Source organism: Lepidochelys kempii, chromosome 21 (assembly GCF_965140265.1).
Source record: "Lepidochelys kempii isolate rLepKem1 chromosome 21, rLepKem1.hap2, whole genome shotgun sequence".
Taxonomy (NCBI): domain Eukaryota; kingdom Metazoa; phylum Chordata; order Testudines; family Cheloniidae; genus Lepidochelys; species Lepidochelys kempii.
Window position 1 is genome coordinate 16,278,770 of NC_133276.1, and position 19,421 is coordinate 16,298,190.

The 19,421-nt window shown below is 50.0% G+C and overlaps 1 protein-coding gene across 1 annotated transcript in view; it reads right to left on the reverse strand.

Annotated features, from left to right (window-relative positions):
• IGFN1 (immunoglobulin like and fibronectin type III domain containing 1) overlaps positions 1 to 18,936 on the reverse strand; it is a 54,954-nt gene extending 36,018 nt beyond the window's left edge. Inside the window, exons 1-12 of the mRNA XM_073320422.1 lie at positions 18,909 to 18,936; positions 18,148 to 18,343; positions 16,060 to 16,296; positions 15,711 to 15,867; positions 14,535 to 14,574; positions 11,538 to 11,660; positions 6,386 to 6,525; positions 5,738 to 5,837; positions 3,954 to 4,001; positions 2,957 to 3,002; positions 2,242 to 2,416; positions 1,544 to 1,657 (exon numbers count right to left, since the gene is read on the reverse strand). Of these exons, the coding sequence (XP_073176523.1) occupies positions 1,544 to 1,657; positions 2,242 to 2,416; positions 2,957 to 3,002; positions 3,954 to 4,001; positions 5,738 to 5,837; positions 6,386 to 6,525; positions 11,538 to 11,660; positions 14,535 to 14,574; positions 15,711 to 15,867; positions 16,060 to 16,296; positions 18,148 to 18,343; positions 18,909 to 18,936 (1,404 nt within the window). The remainder of the gene's footprint in view (positions 1 to 1,543; positions 1,658 to 2,241; positions 2,417 to 2,956; positions 3,003 to 3,953; positions 4,002 to 5,737; positions 5,838 to 6,385; positions 6,526 to 11,537; positions 11,661 to 14,534; positions 14,575 to 15,710; positions 15,868 to 16,059; positions 16,297 to 18,147; positions 18,344 to 18,908) is intronic.
• Between the last annotated feature and the right edge of the window lie 485 nt (positions 18,937 to 19,421).

The following is a 19,421-nucleotide window of genomic DNA, read 5'->3' on the forward strand; positions in this document are numbered from 1 at the left end:
GCATTTGGTGAAGCACCTTGTCAAAGTTTTTTTGGAAAGTCCAAGTACGCTATATCCACTGGATCACCTTTGTCCAACAACATATTTGTTGGCCCTATAGCCTATTATTGCTGATAATGGGCAGTTGCTGCTCATTGCTTATGAAAACTGACTTCACAATGAGCCCTGTACAGAACTCTCTTAAACGTAGGGTGACCCGACAGCAAATGTGAAAAATTGGGACTGGGGTGGGGGGAGGTGGGGGTAATAGGAGCCCATATAAGAAAAACACCCAAAAACCAGGACTGTCCCTATAAAATCAGGACATCTGGTCACCCTACTTAAATGAGGAAAAAACATTTATTTGCCTAATTCACATGGCGTTTTGAGGTTTAATTAGTCTCTTTTTACATCAGCTTTGAAGATGTAAATGCTCAGGGTGCTTAGATGCTCTCCTAATGTGGATGGAATAGCTTGCGATCAAACTGCCTTCCAATCTGTGATTTTACTCACCATCTCCGCTACCACTTGTGGCTGCACGGACCACTTCCCCACCCATTTGTTTCATAGCTTCACAGAGTTTAAGGGCAGAAGGGACCATTAGTTCATCTAGTCTGACTTCGTCTATAACATAGGCCAGAGAATTTCCCCCAGTTATCGCTGTGTTGAGTCCAGTAACTTGTGTTTGGCTAAAGCATATCTTCCAAAAAGACACACAGTCTTGATCTGAAGACTTCAAGAAATGAAGAATCCACCACTTCCTTTGGTAGTTTGTTGCAATTGTTAATCACACTCGCTGTTAAAAATGTGCGCAGTATACAGAGGTAAACCCACCTCGCTACTACTGTTCACCACTCCTTGCTCATACAGCCAAAGATCCCATTAGCTGTTTTTAATGCACTGAGAGTTCATTTGGCACTGCATAAATGTCTCTAAAACAGCTATAAAAACTGCTTACATAAGAAAGGCATATTAGGAAAATACTTAATGTAGTTTTAGCTGTTTCTGAATGCAATGTAGCAGCAGGAAATGAGGAAGAGGACTCAGCACCATGCGATCATCCTGCTGTTCATAAATCACCTGCACCACCAATGATCTATTGACCATGGCTGTGAAATTCTGTAACTAGGTGTATTTTTTAATTTCCTTCAGAGTCCTCTTTGATAGAAGACAAATTAGACAGGGACACAATGCCCATCAAAATGAATGAGACTAGTCTGAATTTGCTGATTTGAGACTGCAGGGATCAATTTATTGCCTGTGGGGTTCTTGAATTTCCATGGAGGACCCTGATGGACTTGAATATTCCATCTTTATTGTAACCCCTTCATCTTCTGCACTTCAGGTCTCATGCCACATCTACCAGCAGAGGACAACTGGATGGGACTCCCACTTCAATTATGGTCCTTAATCAATCAAAGGAGTTGCTATTGAGAGACACATTATAAAGCAATTCGTACACACTCAGTTGCTGCACAGTGAATCAGGCATGTTCTGAGTCAGATCTAAGTGACCGTTGTAATCTCAGCATGGCTTGATCTCGCCACTCCTTCTCCCACCTTACCTTGTACAGGTAAATTCTGCTCTCAGGATTTTTCAGGTCCATCTCTAGATGGAATGTAGCATTCCCCTCCTTATTGACCTTGATGTGCTTGAGGTTTGTGACATTGTAGATATACTGTGAAGGACAGACACAAGCACATGGTATATGATAGGGCTGGCTTTGGTAGATTTTCCATTAGATTGTCAAAATGGTGTGGAACCTACTTTACCCACCACTGTATCAGCGTAGCAAAAGGAACAGCACTAGCCCTCCACTTTTTGCTGCTTTAGGCAAGCTGGATAGTACCCAGCAGCCCCCTGGTCACTCATACACAAAGCAGACACTATTGGTCCAATTTTCAAATATGGTTGTCTGTATCGGTTGACCTAATTCTACATTTGAGTGTGTAAATCAGCACAAGCTGCACAGGCACCCAAATACAAAATTCAGCACCCAGGTTTTAAAAAATGGGCTCCCTAGTACCAATTCCACCAATACCTTGCAAAGTGAAGTCTACTGAAATTACAGGAGTTACACACAGGTCAGGCTGGAATTGAGCCTTCTTTGTTGTATTGCTGCTAATGTTTTGCTGTCCTTGGGTAAAATGTTCAAAAGCATGTAAGTGACTTAGGAGCTTAAATCCCATTTTCTAAAGTGATTTAGGCCCAGAAGAGCTTAAGTCTAACTGAAATCCAATGGTTTTTCAAGCTTTGTCTTACCTGTTGTTGCTTGTCCTCTCTGTCCTTCCTCATCTGCTGAAGCTTCCTCAGCATCCCCCGGAAGTCAACAATCCCATACTTTAAACAGATTTTCTCATAATCCTTCCTATCGGCATTCAGCAGCAGCTGCCAGACCTGTTCCATGTCAACTTCCTTCTGTGCAGGTAGTGGAGTTCTAAGGAACAGTCAAAGGAGGAGAATCTGGGAGTTTAGATAGGCAACGGGGAGCACCTCTTTCCTCTTAATTTACCCCTCTTTCATTCTTCATCTCCACCCTTTCTGGAGGTCATATCCACCAGCAGATGAAGACTAGACAGGATGGGAATCTTTCTGAGACACACTGATGCTGCTCCTTAATTGGCCAGAGGTGTTACTGTTGGGATACAGGCAACATGTCTCTGTACCTTTTTCAGCCATTTCCCCAATAAGTTCAGAGTGAGCTAAAATGCAGGAGCAGAAGAGACAGAAGATTCCACAAGGCAAACTTTGTGAGACAAGATAGCATCAGCAGCACAGCCCTGTAGGTGCCTCCTACTGGAGAGCGCTGGGACCTCCACCCCAGAGCCAGTAGCAGAGCACCTTCTACGTGGTGACTCCAGACAAACAGAAGCAGGTAGTGTTGCCCGGATGATCTGTGAAGGGTGGATAGTCACCCCTGCCACAAAGGTGAAACAAGTATCTTTTACGACACTGGTCTTGCCCCGGGGCCACTCACCGCTTCCTTAATATTTTCCTGAAGTCCTGCAACTCTTTCTTCAGGTCTGTAAGAAAAAGAAATGGCAGGATGTGAAAATGGAGTCACCCAACAGGATGTAACACAGAACCAAAAAGAGCTTTAGAAAAACTAAGGCCACCATGGTGCAAAGTGGCCACTAATAGGTGTCCAAATTGAGACATCTTAGGCTACTTCTGAAAATTTAGCTGAAAACGCACTATTGCAGCTAAATGGTGAGCTGTCTTTTAGATACCCTTTAGTCCCTCTAGCGCACCCTTTAGGTGAAGGCCTGTCTTCCTCTCACTTTTCCCACGGTCCAACCACTCTGGGACTGGATCTCTGGGTGGCAACCCATTAACACAACAGGTCTAACTGGGCTTGGCACCTATAAACCATTTTTCTCTTGGGGCTTGTGACCTGCACCTGATTAAAGTGACTCAAAAACAGCTTCTTCAGAAACAAAGCGTTATTTATTCACCCGTAACAAGCAGAGAAAAGGGATAAAACAACAAAAGGCCTATACAACTGTGTCTTACCTAAACTTTATTCTTTTCTTGTAAGTTTTGGGTAAGTTCCACTCAGCTCAGACACCCCTTTTCCTGAGAAAGACAGACAGCTCCTGAAGTATTCTCTGTCTCTCTCTGTCAAAGATCCATCTCCAGCCTCTACTGCCTGCTCAATCCCCCTTCCTTTCTACGCCAGGGACTTTAATAGTTTAATATCCCCTTTGATCCCAGATGTGGGCCTGAGAAAAATAAACCTTGCTAGCGGAGTTGGAGTCAGACAAGTGGACATTCTCTTATTATTAGCTTCCCCACTGTTTCTCTCTGATGGTACCTTTTCTTTGCCATTGTTCTATTTCTTGTTTGTTTCCCCTAATAGTCTCCTTTGATTCTCCTTTTTGCAGCCAGGCTGGATAATATCAAACAGGTTAACTGAAGTGCGTATGATATTCATAAAACATAATACAGATAGCTCTCTTGTTCTTCACACTTACCCTCCTGAGGCTCAGTGGGGAATGGTTTTGTTGTTTTCTTGAAACTAACTGATGAGTTGGGAGAGGAGACAGAGCAAAGAAAGAAAAGAAATAAAAATCATTAGGTAACTGTGATAATAATACTAACAAGCTTTAATACTTATACAAGTGTCTTCCATCCCCGGATTTCTAATCAGTGAAAGTCACAGGGAAATCCTAGCCTGGATTTGTGTGTCCACGTGTCATGAATTCCCAATAACTCCCAGTTATTATTAAATATTTGTATTATAGCAGCACCTAGAAGCTCCAACCAAGATCAGAACCCCTTTGAGCTAGCTGTACATACACATAGGAAGAGGCTGTCCCTGCCCCAAAGAGCTTATAATCGAAATTGATAAAGGAAATATTACCACCCCCATTTTACAGATGGGGAACTGAGGCCCAAGAAGACTAAAAGTCTTGCCCAGGGTCACACAGCAAGACTGCAGCAGAGCCAGACACTGAACTTGGAGCTTTTGAGTCACAGGCCAATACAAAAACCACACGACCAACCTTTGTCTGTCTTAGAGTAACAGCCGTGTTAGTCTGTATTCGCAAAAAGAACAGGAGGACTTGTGGCACCTTAGAGACTAACCAATTTATTTGAGCATGAGCTTTCGTGAGCTACAGCTCACTTCATCGGATGCATACCGTGGAAACTGCAGCAGACTTTATATACACACAGAGCTGCCGAGCAGCCTCTTGTTCATATTCCGACCTATTCATGATGACAACAGCACCTCCTTTGTCAGCCTTTTTGATTATGATGTCAGAGTTGTTTCTGAGGCTGTGGGTGGCATTGCGTTCCGCATGGCTGAGGTTATGGGGCAAGTGATGCTGCTTTTCCACAATTTCAGCCCGTGCACATCGGCGGAAGCACTCTATGTAGAAGTCCAGTCTGCTGTTTTGACCTTCAGGAGGAGTCCACCTAGAATCCTTCTTTCTGTAGTGTTGGTAGGGAGGCCTCTGTGGATTAGTATGTTGTTCAGAGGTATTTTGGAAATATTCCTAGAGTGGTCACTTTGGATGAGCTATTACCAGCAGGAGAGTGAGTTTGTGTGTGTATGGGGGTGGGGGGGGGGGAGAAAACCTGGATTTGTGCTGGAAATGGCCCACCTTGATTATCATGCACATTGTAGGGAGAGTGGTCACTTTGGATGAGCTATTACCAGCAGGATAGTGAGTTTGTGTGTGTGTTTTTTGGAGGGGGGTGAGGGGGTGAGAGAACCTGGATTTGTGCAGGAAATGGCCCAACTTGATTATCATGCACATTGTGTAGAGAGTTGTCACTTTGGATGGGCTATTACCAGCAGGAGAGTGAATTTGTGTGTGGGGGGGTGGAGGGTGAGAAAACCTGGATTTGTGCTGGAAATGGCCCAACTTGATGATCACTTTAGATAAGCTATTACCAGCAGGACAGTGGGGTGGGAGGAGGTATTGTTTCATGTTCTCTGTGTGTATATAAAGTCTGCTGCAGTTTCCACGATATGCATCTGAGGAAGTGAGCTGTAGCTCACGAAAGCTCATGCTCAAATAAATTGGTTAGTCTCTAAGGTGCCACAAGTACTCCTTTTCTTTGTCTGTCTGTTATTCTATCCGTCACCAAAGTAGGAGGAGTGACTGAAGAAGTCCAATCTCCTGTGTGTACAACACTCCCTCTCCTAGAGAAAGGAAACCTGGACAATGCTCTGAGCAACCACCAGCATAGACTGTTCTCTGTGAAAGTCAAATCAGATGGTTTTCACACAGGACCCAGCCAGTCCTACCTTGTATAACCTTGAGGCCAGCAATGCATGCAGCTTCCCCATACTCATTCACAGCAGAGCAATGGTACAAATCAGTATCTTCTGCAGAGAGTTTGTTTATCTTAAAAAGAAGAAGATAGTATGAGCTGGCAGCAGCCTGCAATGGTGAATGAGGAATCTGCCCCTCTTCCCAGTTGCTCATCTCCTTATGAAGTAGCTGCAAAGTATCGTCCTCGATCCTCTTTCTGTTCCCAGGACATTCCTAAAAGCTTTGTTTGCTTTAGTGCTGGGTGTTATTGCAGATTCAATGCCACCCATACTCACTTCCATCCATGATCCATCTAGACAACTGTGCTCCTCTGGGACAATTCAGTTTACAAAGCCCAGGGTGAAGTTCCTGCAACTTGACTCTACATAGCTCCTCCAATACACCCCAGTCTTGACCTCTAACACCCCCTCCTGTTCCAGTCCTGAGTTCCTTGTACAGAGATCTGCTGATGCCCTTCAATCCTGAGCTGCAGCACTTTCTGCTATTCTGGTCCTGGGTTCCGTACACAGCTCTGTTGATGTCCAGACCCACAGCCCCCCTGCTATCCCAGGCTGGGTTTCTCTCTTCCTATCTCTTTCTCTCTGCTATGCTGGGCCCAATATGCCATAGCTGACCCTTACCTTCAGGATGAACTCGTTTGTAATGCCACTGAAAGACATTTGGTATTTGTCAGGATTGTTCATTTCTTCTTTGCTCCGACTCCATATCACCTTGGGTGGTGGTTCACCCTTAACCACAGCCCTGAAGATGGCATTTTTACCTTTCAAAAGAGGCAAAAAATTAGTCACTTAGGGGAGGAGGAAGGAGCCTGGATAAAATAGGACTAAGCAACAGTTGAGCTGACTGCTTTTCAGAAAGCTGACTTGAAAAGTGTCTTTCAAACTCATCCACTGACCAATAGGATTTCTTCCCTGAATTTTTATTTCTAGGCAGAAAATGCATTTTTCGTAGGACTGAGTTTAAGCCTAAAACTTCAGATCCAGATCTGGATTTCAACCACACCAACATTTGTGGGGGTGTGGGATGGATTTGGGGGTCCACTTCAGGCCCAACTTGATTTTTTCCCACATGTTAATGTTACAAGAACCTTAACGTTCTGTTAGAAAAGTGTGTTGGGGGGTTGGGTACATAATCTATTAAGGTTGTTGCATATGAATTTTAAGGATCTCAGTTCGAAACCTTGTAACATGCTGGGTACGCCCACACTGAGACAGCTACTGATGAGAGCTCTGCTATTTAGCCATGTCTGGCCACCAGTCTGGCAGACGCACCACCATCAGCAAATAGCACCAGTGATTCCAATCATCAGTGGATATAAAGGGAAAGGACAGTTTTAAACAAGAGAGAGATCCCTAATCCAGCATAAAAACTCTATTCAGTATTTGGAATTTATGTCCTCTTAACAGAGAAATTTTCATGAACCCTTTATGAGCAATCAGGCTCTACCCTCAGTGCAAAACAGTTATGCCATATTCCCTGCATTGTCTCAGCATCTTGTCCATTTGGCTTATGCTGACTCCACACAGCTCCCTCCTCTTCTTTTCACCTTGAGAGACACATTGGTTACTTTTGCAATCTTCCCAACACATATGCAGTAAATTGTCCCAAGCACAGACAGTAAATCTGTGACCACTAAATGCTACTTTCTGAGGGTCCCTTTTGCACAGCAGATGTGAGGACAGTAGAGGTGGTCAGAAAATGGTCTTTGTTTCCAGAGAAAAGTTAGAATTTTTATTGAAAAACAATTTTTTTCCAGTTTTCAGCCCCAAACGGCCAAAAACTAAAAATTATTTTCCAACAAAAAATTGAAACTTTTCACAGAAAGGTTTCAGAGTAACAGCCGTGTTAGTCTGTATTCGCAAAAAGAAAAGGAGTACTTGCTCACGAAAGCTCATGTTCAAATAAATTGGTTAGTCTCTAAGGTGCCACAAGTACTCCTTTTCTTTTTTCACAGAAAGCAGACCCTTCCCGATGACAGTTTTCATTTTGTTCAAACTCCAATTTTCTGTTGGAAAAAAGTTTCAATAGAAAATTTTTGACTAGCCTTAGGCAGGGACCATCCATACAGCGCCTAGCACAACAGGATCCTATAGTCCATGCCTGGGGCCTCTGGCATTATGCAAATACAACTAAACATAATAATAAAGGACCACATTTATTGCGCGGTTTCAGAGTAGCAGCCATGTTCGTCTGTATTCGCAAAAAGAAAAGGAGGACTTGTGGCACCTTAGAGACTAACCAATTTATTTGAGCATAAGCTTTCCGATGAAGTGAGCTGTAGCTCACGAAAGCTTATGCTCAAATAAATTGGTTAGTCTCTAAGGTGGCACAAGTACTCCATTTATTGCGAGGTGGCCCTGGTAAAAATCTGGGGTACCACTAGGGGGCATTGCATCCCTCTACAAAAGGCACAACAGTCCATGGACAAGTGACATTGTATGGAGAGATTTCAGAGTAACAGCCATGTTAGTCTGTATTCGCAAAAAGAAAAGGAGGACTTGTGGCACCTTAGAATCTAACCAATTTATTTGAGCATAAGCTTTCATGAGCTACAGCTCACTTCATCGGATGCATACTGTGGAAAGTGTAGAAGATCTTTTTATACACACAAAGCATGAAAAAATGGGTGTTTACCACTACAAAAGGTTTTCTCTCCCCCCACCCCACTCATTAACCAATTTATTTGAGAAGAATATCAGGGTTGGAAGGGACCTCAGGAGGTCATCTAGTCAACCCGCTGCTCAAAGGGTTTTGTGTGTGTGTGGGGCGGGGGTTGGGGGGAACCTGGATTTATGCTGGAAATGGCCCAACTTGATTATCATACACATTGTAAGGAGCGTGAACACTTTAGATAAGCTAATACCAGCAGGAGAGTGGGGTGAGGGGAGAGAAAACCTTTTGTAGTGGTAAATACCCATTTTTTCATGCTTTGTGTGTATAAAAAGATCTTCTGTACTTTCCACAGTATGCATCCGATGAAGTGAGCTGTAGCTCACGAAAGCTTATGATCAAATAAATTGGTTAGTCTCTAAGGTGCCACAAGTACTCCTTTTCTTTGTATGGAGAGAGAGGAGAAAACTGAAACCTGCAGGTGCTGGAAATCTATTCATTCTGCAGAGTTAGGGACTTTACACAGGCATTGCCACATTCTGCAGAGTCCATAAATACAATCTGAAACACTGCTCTAGGGCCCGATCCAAAGTCTATTGAAATCAATGGGAGTCTTTCCACTGATTTCAGTGGGCTTTGGATCAGGCCTTTGGTGATGATGAACTGGCCTTCCTGTAAATACCACACACTGCAACCCAGGGACGGACTTACACCTGACGCGCCCCTAAGCACAACATGTTTAGCATTCCCCTGCCTACAGCTGACGTTCATGTTTTCCGTAAAAAATTAAACACAAGCAAATATAAACACAGCCTCCCTGGGAAGGCACAAGACCATGTACATAGGGTTGCTAACTTTCTAATCGCACAAAACCAAACACCCTGCCCCACCCCTTCTCCGAGGCCCCACCCCCACTTGCTCCATCCCCCCTCCCTCTGTTGCTCACTTTCTCCCACCCTCACTCAATTTCACTGGGGCAAGGGGTTCAGGTGCAGGAGGGGTGTGAGGGCTCAAGCTAGGGGTATGGGCTCTGGGATGGGGCCAGAAATCAGAATATCAGGGTTGGAAGAGACCTCAGGAGGTCATCTAGTCCAATCCCCTGCTCAAAGCAGGGCCAACACCAACTAAATCATCCCAGCCAGGGCTTTGTGAAGCCAGGTCTTTAAAACCCCCAAATCAGGGGTTCAGGGCACAGGAGAGGGCTCTGGGCTGGGGCAGGGGGTGGGGGGAAAGGGCTCCAGCTGCGGGTGTGGGCTCTGGGTTGGGCTGAGGGATTTGGGGTGCAGGAGGGGGCTCTCGGCTGGGGCTGAGTGGTTAGGAGTGCGGGAAGGGGTGAGGCCTCTGGGCTGGGGCCAGGGATGAGGGGTTTAGGGTGCAAGAGGGGGCTCCGGTCTGGGGCAAGAAGTTGGGGTGCAGGGGGGGTGAGGGCTCCGGCTAGGGGTTTGGACTGTGGGATGGGGATGAGGGGTTTGCAGTGCAGGAGCGGGCTCCGGGCTGAGGCCAAGGGGTTCAGAGTGTGGGAAGGGGTGAGGGCTCTGGCTGGGGGTGTGGGCTCTAGAGTGGGGCTGGAGATGAGAGGTTTGGGGTGCAGGAGGGGGATTAGGGCTGGAGCAGGGATTTGGAGTGTGAGGGGGGTTGCTCCGGGAGGGAGTTTGGTGCAAGAGGGGACTCCAGGCTGGGGCAGGGGGTTGGGATGAGGTGGGGATTAGGGCTCCGGCTGGGGTGGGTGGGCTCTGGGGGGGGCCCGGGGATCAGGGGTTTGGGGTACAGGGAGAGCTCAGGGCTGGGGCAGGGTGTTGGGGGGGGTGCAGGGTGCCGGCTCCAGGAGGGAGTTTGGATGCAGAAGGGGACTCCAGGCTGGGGCAGAGGGTTGGGGTGCAGGAAGCGGGGTTCCAGCGGTGTTTACCGCCGCTCCCAGGAACTGGCCACCAGGTCCTTACGGCCCTAGGCGCATGGGTGACCCCCACAGCTCCCACTGATCTCGGTTCCTGGCCAATGGGAGCTGTTTAGCCAACAGTTTGGGCAGGGGCAGCACGCAGAGCCTCCCTGGCTGCCCATACGCCTAGGGCCGCAGGGTCCTGGCAGCCACTTCCCTCAGGCCTGGGCCCTCGCTGCACCACCAACCGGACTTTTAATGGCCCAGTCGGCAGTGCCAACTGGAGCCACCAGGGTCCCTTTTCAACTGGGCATTCCGGTCAAAAAACAGACATCTGGCAACCCTACATGCACAGCGCTCCCAGCCCGAGCCGTGGTGCAGCCCACCCACCCCAGGTGAGGTGTAAGGGAGGACTGCACCTTTCCCCATGGTGAGCGGTCCCCGGGTGTCTTCCATCCCTCCTGCAGCCCAGCGCCGGCCACGCCCCTCCCACTCTCTCCTTGGCATGGGGCAGAGGCAGCATGGCGGTCAAGACTGGGAAGGGGCTGGGATGCTCCCAGCACCTTCAGCAGCTGCCCCACCCAGCTGTGGCTCACAGCATTCCCCAGGCAGGCTGACTCGGATGCTGACCCGACTCCAGCCCTACACGCTGGGTGGCCACCAACCCACGCCAGGAGCCCAGCTGCCAGCAAGAGAGCTGTATGGATTAACTTTAACTTTTAAACCATTTTTAACTTTTAGGAACCCCTAGAGCATCGGCGACCCTAGGCATGTGCCTACTGTGCCTAACTGGAAATCCGGCCCTGCTGCAACCTCAATCACACTACTTGATGTAGTGGGGCCAGCATCACACAAATGGAGGTATCCGTCCCTCCTGCCACCCCTCACTTTAATGGGGGCTTAATCTCAACACTGAGCTTTTTAAATGCTTCAGCGGAAAGTGAAAATAAATCAGCTCAAGTTGCTGAAGTTTCTACTGTAAAACATTTTACTCTGATCACGTGGAAGTAGATCAACGTGCTGTAGAGTCCAAATGACTCTGTTTATACCTTATGAGCCAAATTCTGATCTCACTTACATGGTGTAAAGCAATAATAACTCCACTGCCATCAAGGGAGTTACTCCAGACTTATACCAATGTGACTGAGGCTTTAGCTACACAAGAAAATTGTACTGAATTAACTGTTTCAAAACTGACAATTAAATCGATAGTTTTCTCATGCAGGTAAGGGCTGAGATCAAGAATCTGGCTCTGTGAGATTAACTGTTTCTTAAGAGAGTCTCACCTTCCTGTAATGTTAGGGTGATGGGTTTTCGCTCAAAGTCAGGCGTGCTACATCCTTTTGGAATAACTTCAACAAACTGCTTGATGGTCACCCCTGGGATGGCAGATTTCTTGCAGGGTTTCACTGGAGAAAAAAAAAATTAACATGAATTCAAGTTACACTGTGAACACTTCAGGGCAGGAAGTGTCTCTTAATATGTCTATATATGATGCCCCGTACAATGGGGCACAGCTCGCAGTTGGGACCTCTAAGCACTGCTGTAATACAAATTCGTAAAAAGAAATAGAGATCTGAACAGCAACAGTCAGGTGTGGATCTAGACATTCCTCAAGTTCTGGGTGTTCAGATCAGAGATTTTAATTTGACCTGACAAGATATAGTTCCCTGACAGAGGACACATCACATATTAAACACAAACTACACGAAGGCAAGAATGGCTCATTTCTGATGAAGATCATAGGTCGAATTCACAGTTTCTTGGTTTGTTGTTCTTTCTCACCTGTCCTACAGCTTTCCATTGTCATTCTGGAGGCCAGCGCTACAGCTTAGTGGATTCTCCTGCAAAATAGAAGACAGTTTCATTGCCTGGGGAGGTTCATAACTCCTGGGGTGTGTGGAAAGACCTAATACCCAGAAGCTATTTAAAATCTTTTCCTTATTTTGCCTGCATCAGTTTGCCCCATCCTCAGCTGCTAGACCCCAGCACTCGGGAGGAGAAAGCCTTGTTAATTAGCATACCTCCACCACTTATTCCTCAAAGAATTGCCTCCAGGCATCAAATTCCACCTCCACTACCCTTGATCTTTTCATTATTGCTTATAAACTATCAGTATGTTATCATTGAAGTAACCAAGCTGTTAGAGGACTAAACCGGATTATTTATTCAAGCCAATTTACACATATAATAATAACATTCCACCATTGCATCTCCGTATTCCCTTGATTCCTTCCCCCAGATGCTGCCTAGTGTTCTCAGGTTGAAAGAACTGGGCACACTTAGTCTAAAGGAGAGAAGGTTGACAGGGAAACTTAAAACAGTCTTCAAATATATAAAAGACTGTTACAAAGAGGACAGTGTTCAATTGTTTTCCATATCCACCAAGTGTAGGGCAAGAAGTAATTGGCTTGGTTTGCAGCAAGGAAGATTCAAGTTAGATATTAGGAAAACCGTTCTAACTCTAGGATACTTGAGCACTGGAACAGATTATGAAGGAAGGTTATGAAATCCCCGTTATTAGAGGTTTTAAAGAACAAGTTAGACAAACACCTGTCGCCAGGGATGGTCTGGGTTTACTTGGTCCTATCTCAGTGCAAGGGAATGGACGATGACCTTTGAAAGTCCCTTCCAGCCCTACATTTCTATGATCCCCATGTGCATCTCACAACTTAATTGGGAAGAATAGCTTAATTTGGCTAGTAAAAATAATGGGGACACTTGCATTTTACTGTGAAACAACAAAATTTAAGATCCAGGTTGGGCTTGGACCTTCACAAAAGCATCCTTCACCACTCTGTGTTATTCTGAAGCTGTAAAAATAAACTGAGGGCAAGAGGTAAAGGGAATTCAGGAACAGTCACTGTCCTTTATGGGGCACCATCACCTCTACAACCAAAAATACATTCTTCACTCTGGGCTTTTAGCTTCCAGCAAACTGAGTTAGGGTCTGGTCTGGCTCCCACTGGAGTCAATGCCAAAAAGCCCATTGATTTCAGTGGGACCAGGCATGAGGCCTAAAGCACCAGTTATGGTTTAAGTTGTAAAGGCTGAGATTTATTTTGAAGGGGGAAGGCCAGTCCATTTTCTCTCCCAATCTTTTACTCCCCACTCCTTTTGTGCCTGGTTAGCAACGCTTTCTCCAGCCAAAGAGCTCACATTGAGTAGGCCAGTTCTGCTCCAACTGCTGGCTAGGAAGACATCACTCAGGAGCAACAGAACCTCTGCAAGGCTCCCAGCCCAAGTAAACCTGGGCAGTGCAGGACTCAAAGCCACCTCCTCATGGCAGCACAATGCACAGAGAACCAAATAGTCAAGCCAGCCTAGCCGGGGTTCCATCATTCATTCAACTCTGGATGGCAGCAATATTAATTTTTTTTCTTTTGTGCTGCTTCCTTTAAAATAAAGTCCCCAGGGGGAGTGGTTCACTCAGGGAGTTGGTAATAGGTAAGGAGCCATTTATCTCTAGGTGGTTGGGTCAAATTAAGTCCCAGTTGATAGGAACTGAATGTTGTTCCCCTTTGGTGGCCTGTGTTAGAAGAGCTTGGTCAATCTCAGTTGCGTTTCAAGTGGGTGGGTGTACCTACTGGGTTTCGGGAAGTGGGTGGGCGGGAGCCCGCCCACTGCGTAAGGACTGCCCCCACACACACACATACAGCCTAAGGGGAGGATCTACAGGACCTGGAAACCAAATGATTCCATGGGACAACTAGTGAAACAGGGACAGGAGTTCAGTCAAAGGGTCAAAAGAAGGGAACCTGACAGGGACACCGAGCAGAGAACCCCAGACAGCGCTCACTGCTCCTCAAAGGCATCAAGGGAGCCAGTGGATGCTGCCCAGAGGAACTCTGCCCAGATACATGAACGGATAGAGGATCGGAAACAGGCCCCACAGTCACAGGAGTCTCCATCAGCCAACCTCCTCTCCCTGGTTTTATAGATGGCCGTTTTAGCCAGGGCCAGGAGGAGGTTGACCAGGAGGTCCTGTGACTTTGTGGGGCCATGGATAGGGAGTGCATAGAGAAGGTGATGAGGGGGAAAGTGCAGCCAGAAACGTAACAGGATATTTGTGAGGGGCCGGAATAGGGGCTGCAACTTGGCACACTCCAAGTAAACATGCGCCAGTCTCCCCCACGCCGCAGAAGGGGCAGGTGTCAGGGATAGGGGTAAACTGTGCCAAATACACACCCGTGCTAATGGCCCCATGAAGGAGCCACCAGCCGATATCCCCAGGGGCCTCAGGACCAGGGTGGGGTATAAGCTGGCCTACCAGGGCTCCTCACCCTCTAGAGGTGGCAGGAGGTCCCCCACTTTGTGTCGGAGCTGGACGCAAGGGTGAGGAAGTAAAGGGTGTGGAGCACGAGCGTGTATACATGTTTCCTTGGCGTGGTCTGGAAATGAACTGGCTGCAAGTCATGCAGCCGGCTCACGGAGAAGGGGCGGGAGGACCGGTTAGGTCCATGGGGCTGGGGCCCGAAGAATAGGTCCAGAGGGCCTGGAGTGGAGGGTGGGCGGGGCGTGCCCTCGTGCAGGACCCGGTCAAGGTAAGCCCAAGCAGCAGGCGGCAAAGCGGCCCTCACCTCCTGAAGTACGCACTGGGGAGTACAAGGCCTGGAGAGCCCCATACGCTGAGTGAGCGTCAGGGGATCCAGCCAGTCTCCCCGGTCATAATCCAGGAGGTCTCCGACTCTGGTGACTTCTGCCAGGACCAACCTCTGGTGCACTGAGGTGGACTCCGCCACCTGCACATGGAGCTGGGGGTTGTGTAGCAGGGGCTCCGTGAGGAGATCTGCCCCCTCAGTGACCGCCATGGACCTGGTTGCCGATAACAGTTTCCAGGTCTGGAGGAGGTCCTGGTAGAAGACCGGCAGCCTGGAGAGGTCTTGTGGAAGACCTCTCAGATCGAGATAAAGGAGCCGCCGGTTGTATTGGAGCCCTCAGAAGCGGTGCAGGAAGGCGTGCGCCAGTACTTTCCACGCCGGACTACCTGCACCATAAAGGAGCCTCTGCAGGGCCTGGAGGTGGAAGACATGGACTTGAGTGTGCAGACACTTCAGGCCCTGCCTTCCCTCCCTCCAGGGTTAGATGGAGAACCCCTGCAGGGACCCAGTGCAGTCCTGACCAAAAGAACTCCAGAATCGATGTCCGGAGGTTGGCCAGGAAACCCGGGGCCGGGACCAGGGTGTTGAGCTGGTACCAGAGCATGGACAGGACTAGTTGATTGAGTACCAGTGCCCTCCCTCGAAGGGAGAGGCCCCGGAGTAGTCCTGTCCATTTCCAGAGCCGCTCCGTCACCTTGCCCTGTAAACTGTCCCAGTTCTCTGGTGGAGATGGATGTGTGGCAGAAAGGTAAATGCTGAGATAGAGCAGTGGACCCGCGTCCACCGGATGGCCTGAAGTGTGGGTGGGAGGGAGCTCGCCTGCCACCCGTCCCCGACCACCAGGCCAGAGCTCTTGACCCAGTTGACCCAGGAGGAGGAGGCCGTCGAGTACACGGTCTGGCAAGCCTCCAGCCATGCCAAGTCGGAGTCCTGGACCACGAGGAGCACATCGTTGGCGTATGCCGAGAGGACCAGCCGCAGCTTTGGCTCTCGAAGCACCAACCCCGTCAACCTCCTGCGGAGGAGACAGAGGAAGGGCTCGATCACCAGAGCGTACAGCTGGCCCAAGAGGGGACACCCCTGCCGTACTCCCTGCCCGAACCTGACTGGCTCAGTCAGGGTCCAGTTGAGCCTGACAAGACACTCTGCGGAAGCGTACAGCACCTGGAGAAAACCCACAAACTGGGATCCGAAGCCTAATGCTCACAGAGTGCCCAGGAGATACACATGGTCCACCCTGTCTAATGCCTTCTCCTGATCCAGAGACAGGAGGGAGAACGACAGACCATCCCTACTCCCAGGCTCCAAGAGATCCCAGACCAGATACAGGTTATCAAAGATGGTACGGCCCAGGATGGTGTAGCTCTGGTCTGGGTGGATCAAGTCCTCCAGCATGGACCCCAGCCACAGCGAGATGGCCTTTGCTACGATTTTGTAGTCCATGCTGAGGAGCAAGACGGGACGCCAATTTCGTAAGTCGCGGAGGTCCCCCTTCTTCGGCAATAAGGCAAGCACGGCTCACCTTCATGAGAGAGGGAGGACCCCGCTTTGCAAAGACTCGGGCCAGACAGTGACTAGGTCTGGGCCAGGACGCCCCAGAACATGTGGTAGAAATCCACAGTCAGCCCGTCCATGCCCGGAGATTTATTGGTGGGCATGCGGCGGAGGGCTTCCAAGAATTCGGCCAGAGAGAGAGGCAGCTCTAGCCAGTCCCAGTCGCCCGCGCTGACCGTCGGGAGTCCATCCCAGAGCACTCTGTGAACAGTAGGATCAGTCAGATCCGGGGAGAAAAGGTGTGCGTAGAAGGGCCCTCTCGCACATCTCCACTGGATCCGTGAGGAGGGTGCCGTCCTCCGCCAGAAGGCAGGTGATGTGCTTCTTGGTCCCCCTCTTTTTCTCCAGGGTGTAGAAGAAGCAGGAGCCGCGATCCATCTCCCAAAGGAGGCGGATGCGGGATCAAACAAAAGCACCCTGGGCCCAACGGTCGTCGAGGGCCCGGAGCTCCTCCAGCTTCTCCCAGCATGCTCTGCAAAGGGATGGATCCTTAGGGCTGGTGGCCAGATGCCTCTCCAGCTCTAAGACCTCCCATTCCAACTGCACTATCGCTGCATCCCTCCGTTGGCTGGTGCCCTGGGTGTAGTCATGGCAGAAGAGCCGGGCACGCACCTTCCCCAGATCCCACCACCGCCACGCCGAGGGAAAGGCACGCTGCTGCCCCCGCTGGGCCAGCCAGAACTCCCGGAAGGACGCCACAAAGCCCACATCCTCCAGCAAGCTGCTGTTAAAATGCAAATAGGCCAGCCCTGGCCTCTCCGCACAGAGAGAGGCCATCACAGTGGCCAGACAGTGATCTGAAAAAGGGGCCAGCTGGATGTTGGAGGAGTGGGCCCGTGAAAAGTGGAAGTGTGACAAATAGATGCAGTCCAACTGGGAGTGGCACAACCAATGGGCCTCCGCCCGGACATAGGTAAACGTCGAAACATTGTCCGGGTGGTGGACCACGGGTATCTCCTAGGCACCCTGTGGGCTTTCAGCTTTGGGCCCCAGTTCATGGGCTTTCTCCAGGTGCTCAACTGGACCCTGACTGAGCCGGTCAGCTTCGGGTGGGGAGTACGGCAGGGGTGCCTCCTCTCGGGCCAGCTGTATGTTCTGGTGATCAAGCCCTTCCTCCATCTCCTCTGCCGGAGGTTGATGAGGTTGATGCTTCGGGAGCTGGAGCTGCGGCTGGTCCTGTTGGCATATGCCGACGATGTGCTCCTCGTGGTCCAGGACCCGGATGACCTGGTGAGGGTGGAGGCCTGCCAGACCGTTTACTCAGTGGCCTCCTCCGCCCAGGTCAGCTGGGTCAAGAGCTCTGGCCTGGTGGTTGGGGATGGGTGGCAGGTGAGCTCCCTCCCACCCGTGCTTCAAACCATTAGGTGGAGTGCAGGTCCGCTGCTCTATCTTGGTGTTTATCTATCCACCACGCATCCTTCTCCACTGGAGAACTGGCAGGATCTGGAGGCCAGGGTGGGTGAGCGGCTGCGGAGAGGGACAGGACTGTTCCAGTGTCTCTCCTTGTAAGGGAGGGCACTGGTGCTGAACCAGCTAGTCCTGTCCATGCTCTGGCACCGGCTCAACACCCTGAGCCCAGCCCCGAGGATCCTGGCCAGGCTCCAGAGGATGGCTCTGAAGTTTTTCTGGCTGGGGCTGCACTGGGTCTCTGCAGCGGTCCTGAGTCTTCCCCTGGAGAAAGGAGGACAGGGCCTGGTTTGCTTGCGCAGCCTGGTCCATGTCTTCTGCCTCCAGGCCCTACAGAGGCTCCTTTACGGTGCAGGTAGTCTGGCGTGGAGCACGTTGGCGCACGCCTTCCTCCGCCACCTCTGAGGGCTCTGATATGACCGGCAGCTCTTTTTTCTCCATCCGAAAGGTCTTCTGCAAGACCTCTCTGAGCTGCCAGTCTTCTACCAGGACCTTCTCCAGACCTGGAAGCTTTTTTCGGTGACCAGGTCCTTTGTGGCCACGGAGGGGGTGGACCTCCTCTCAGAGCCCCTGCTACACAACCTCGATCTCCGTTTGCAGGTGGCGGAGTCTCCCTTGGTGTGTCGGAGGTTGGTCCTGGCAGAAACCACCAGAGTCGGAGACCTTCTGGACTATGAGGGAGGGACTGGGTGACACCCCGCATGCTCGGTCGACGCATGGGGCTTTCCACCCTTCCAACCCCTAGGCGCATACTCCAGGAGGTGAAAGCTGCATTGTCACCTGATTTTCTCATTTTCCTGTGGTAAGCTCTGTGAGAGGGTGCTCCGCGCCCACCCCTTACCCCTGGCCCTCCAGATATTTTTCTTCGGCCCCTGTTCCACAAGCCCCCCCGGCCTCCCCACTCCCACACTCCAAGCCAGCTGCATACCCGGCAGCCGATCCGGTTTCAAACTGCGCCTAGAAACCATCTGTACATGCTTGTGCTCCACACCCTCGTGTCCTGCCCCGACACCAAATGGCGGGAATATCTTCCACCTAAAGAGGTGAGGAGCCCCGGTGGGCCAGCCTTTATTCCACCTTGGTCCCACGGCCCACCAGGGACATCAGTTGGTGGCTCCTTCATGGCGCCGTGAGCACGGGCATGCACCTGGCGCGGTTCACCCCTATACCTGAGGCCTGCCCCTTTTGTGGCATGAGGGAGAACCTGGCGCACGCCTATCTTGAATGTGTCAGGTTGCAGCCCCTATTCCGGCTCCTCCAGAACCTCTTGTTGAGGTTCTGGCTGCACTTTTCCCCACACTTATTCCTTTTCACACACCCTATCCGTGGCCCCAAGAAGTTGCGAGACCTCCTCATCAACCTCCTCCTGGCTCTGGCCAAAGTCTCCATCTATAACACCAGGAGGAGGATGCTGGATGAGGGGGTGCTCTGCGACTGCGGGGCCTATTTTCGTTCCTCCCTCGTCTCATGCATCTGGGCAGAGTTCCACTGGGCAGCGTCCGCTGGCTCCCTTGACAGCTTTGAAGAGCAGTGGGCGCTGTCCGGGGCTCTCTGCTCGGTATCCTCATCTGGTACCCTTGTTTTGAACCTCTGACCTTCACTCCGATC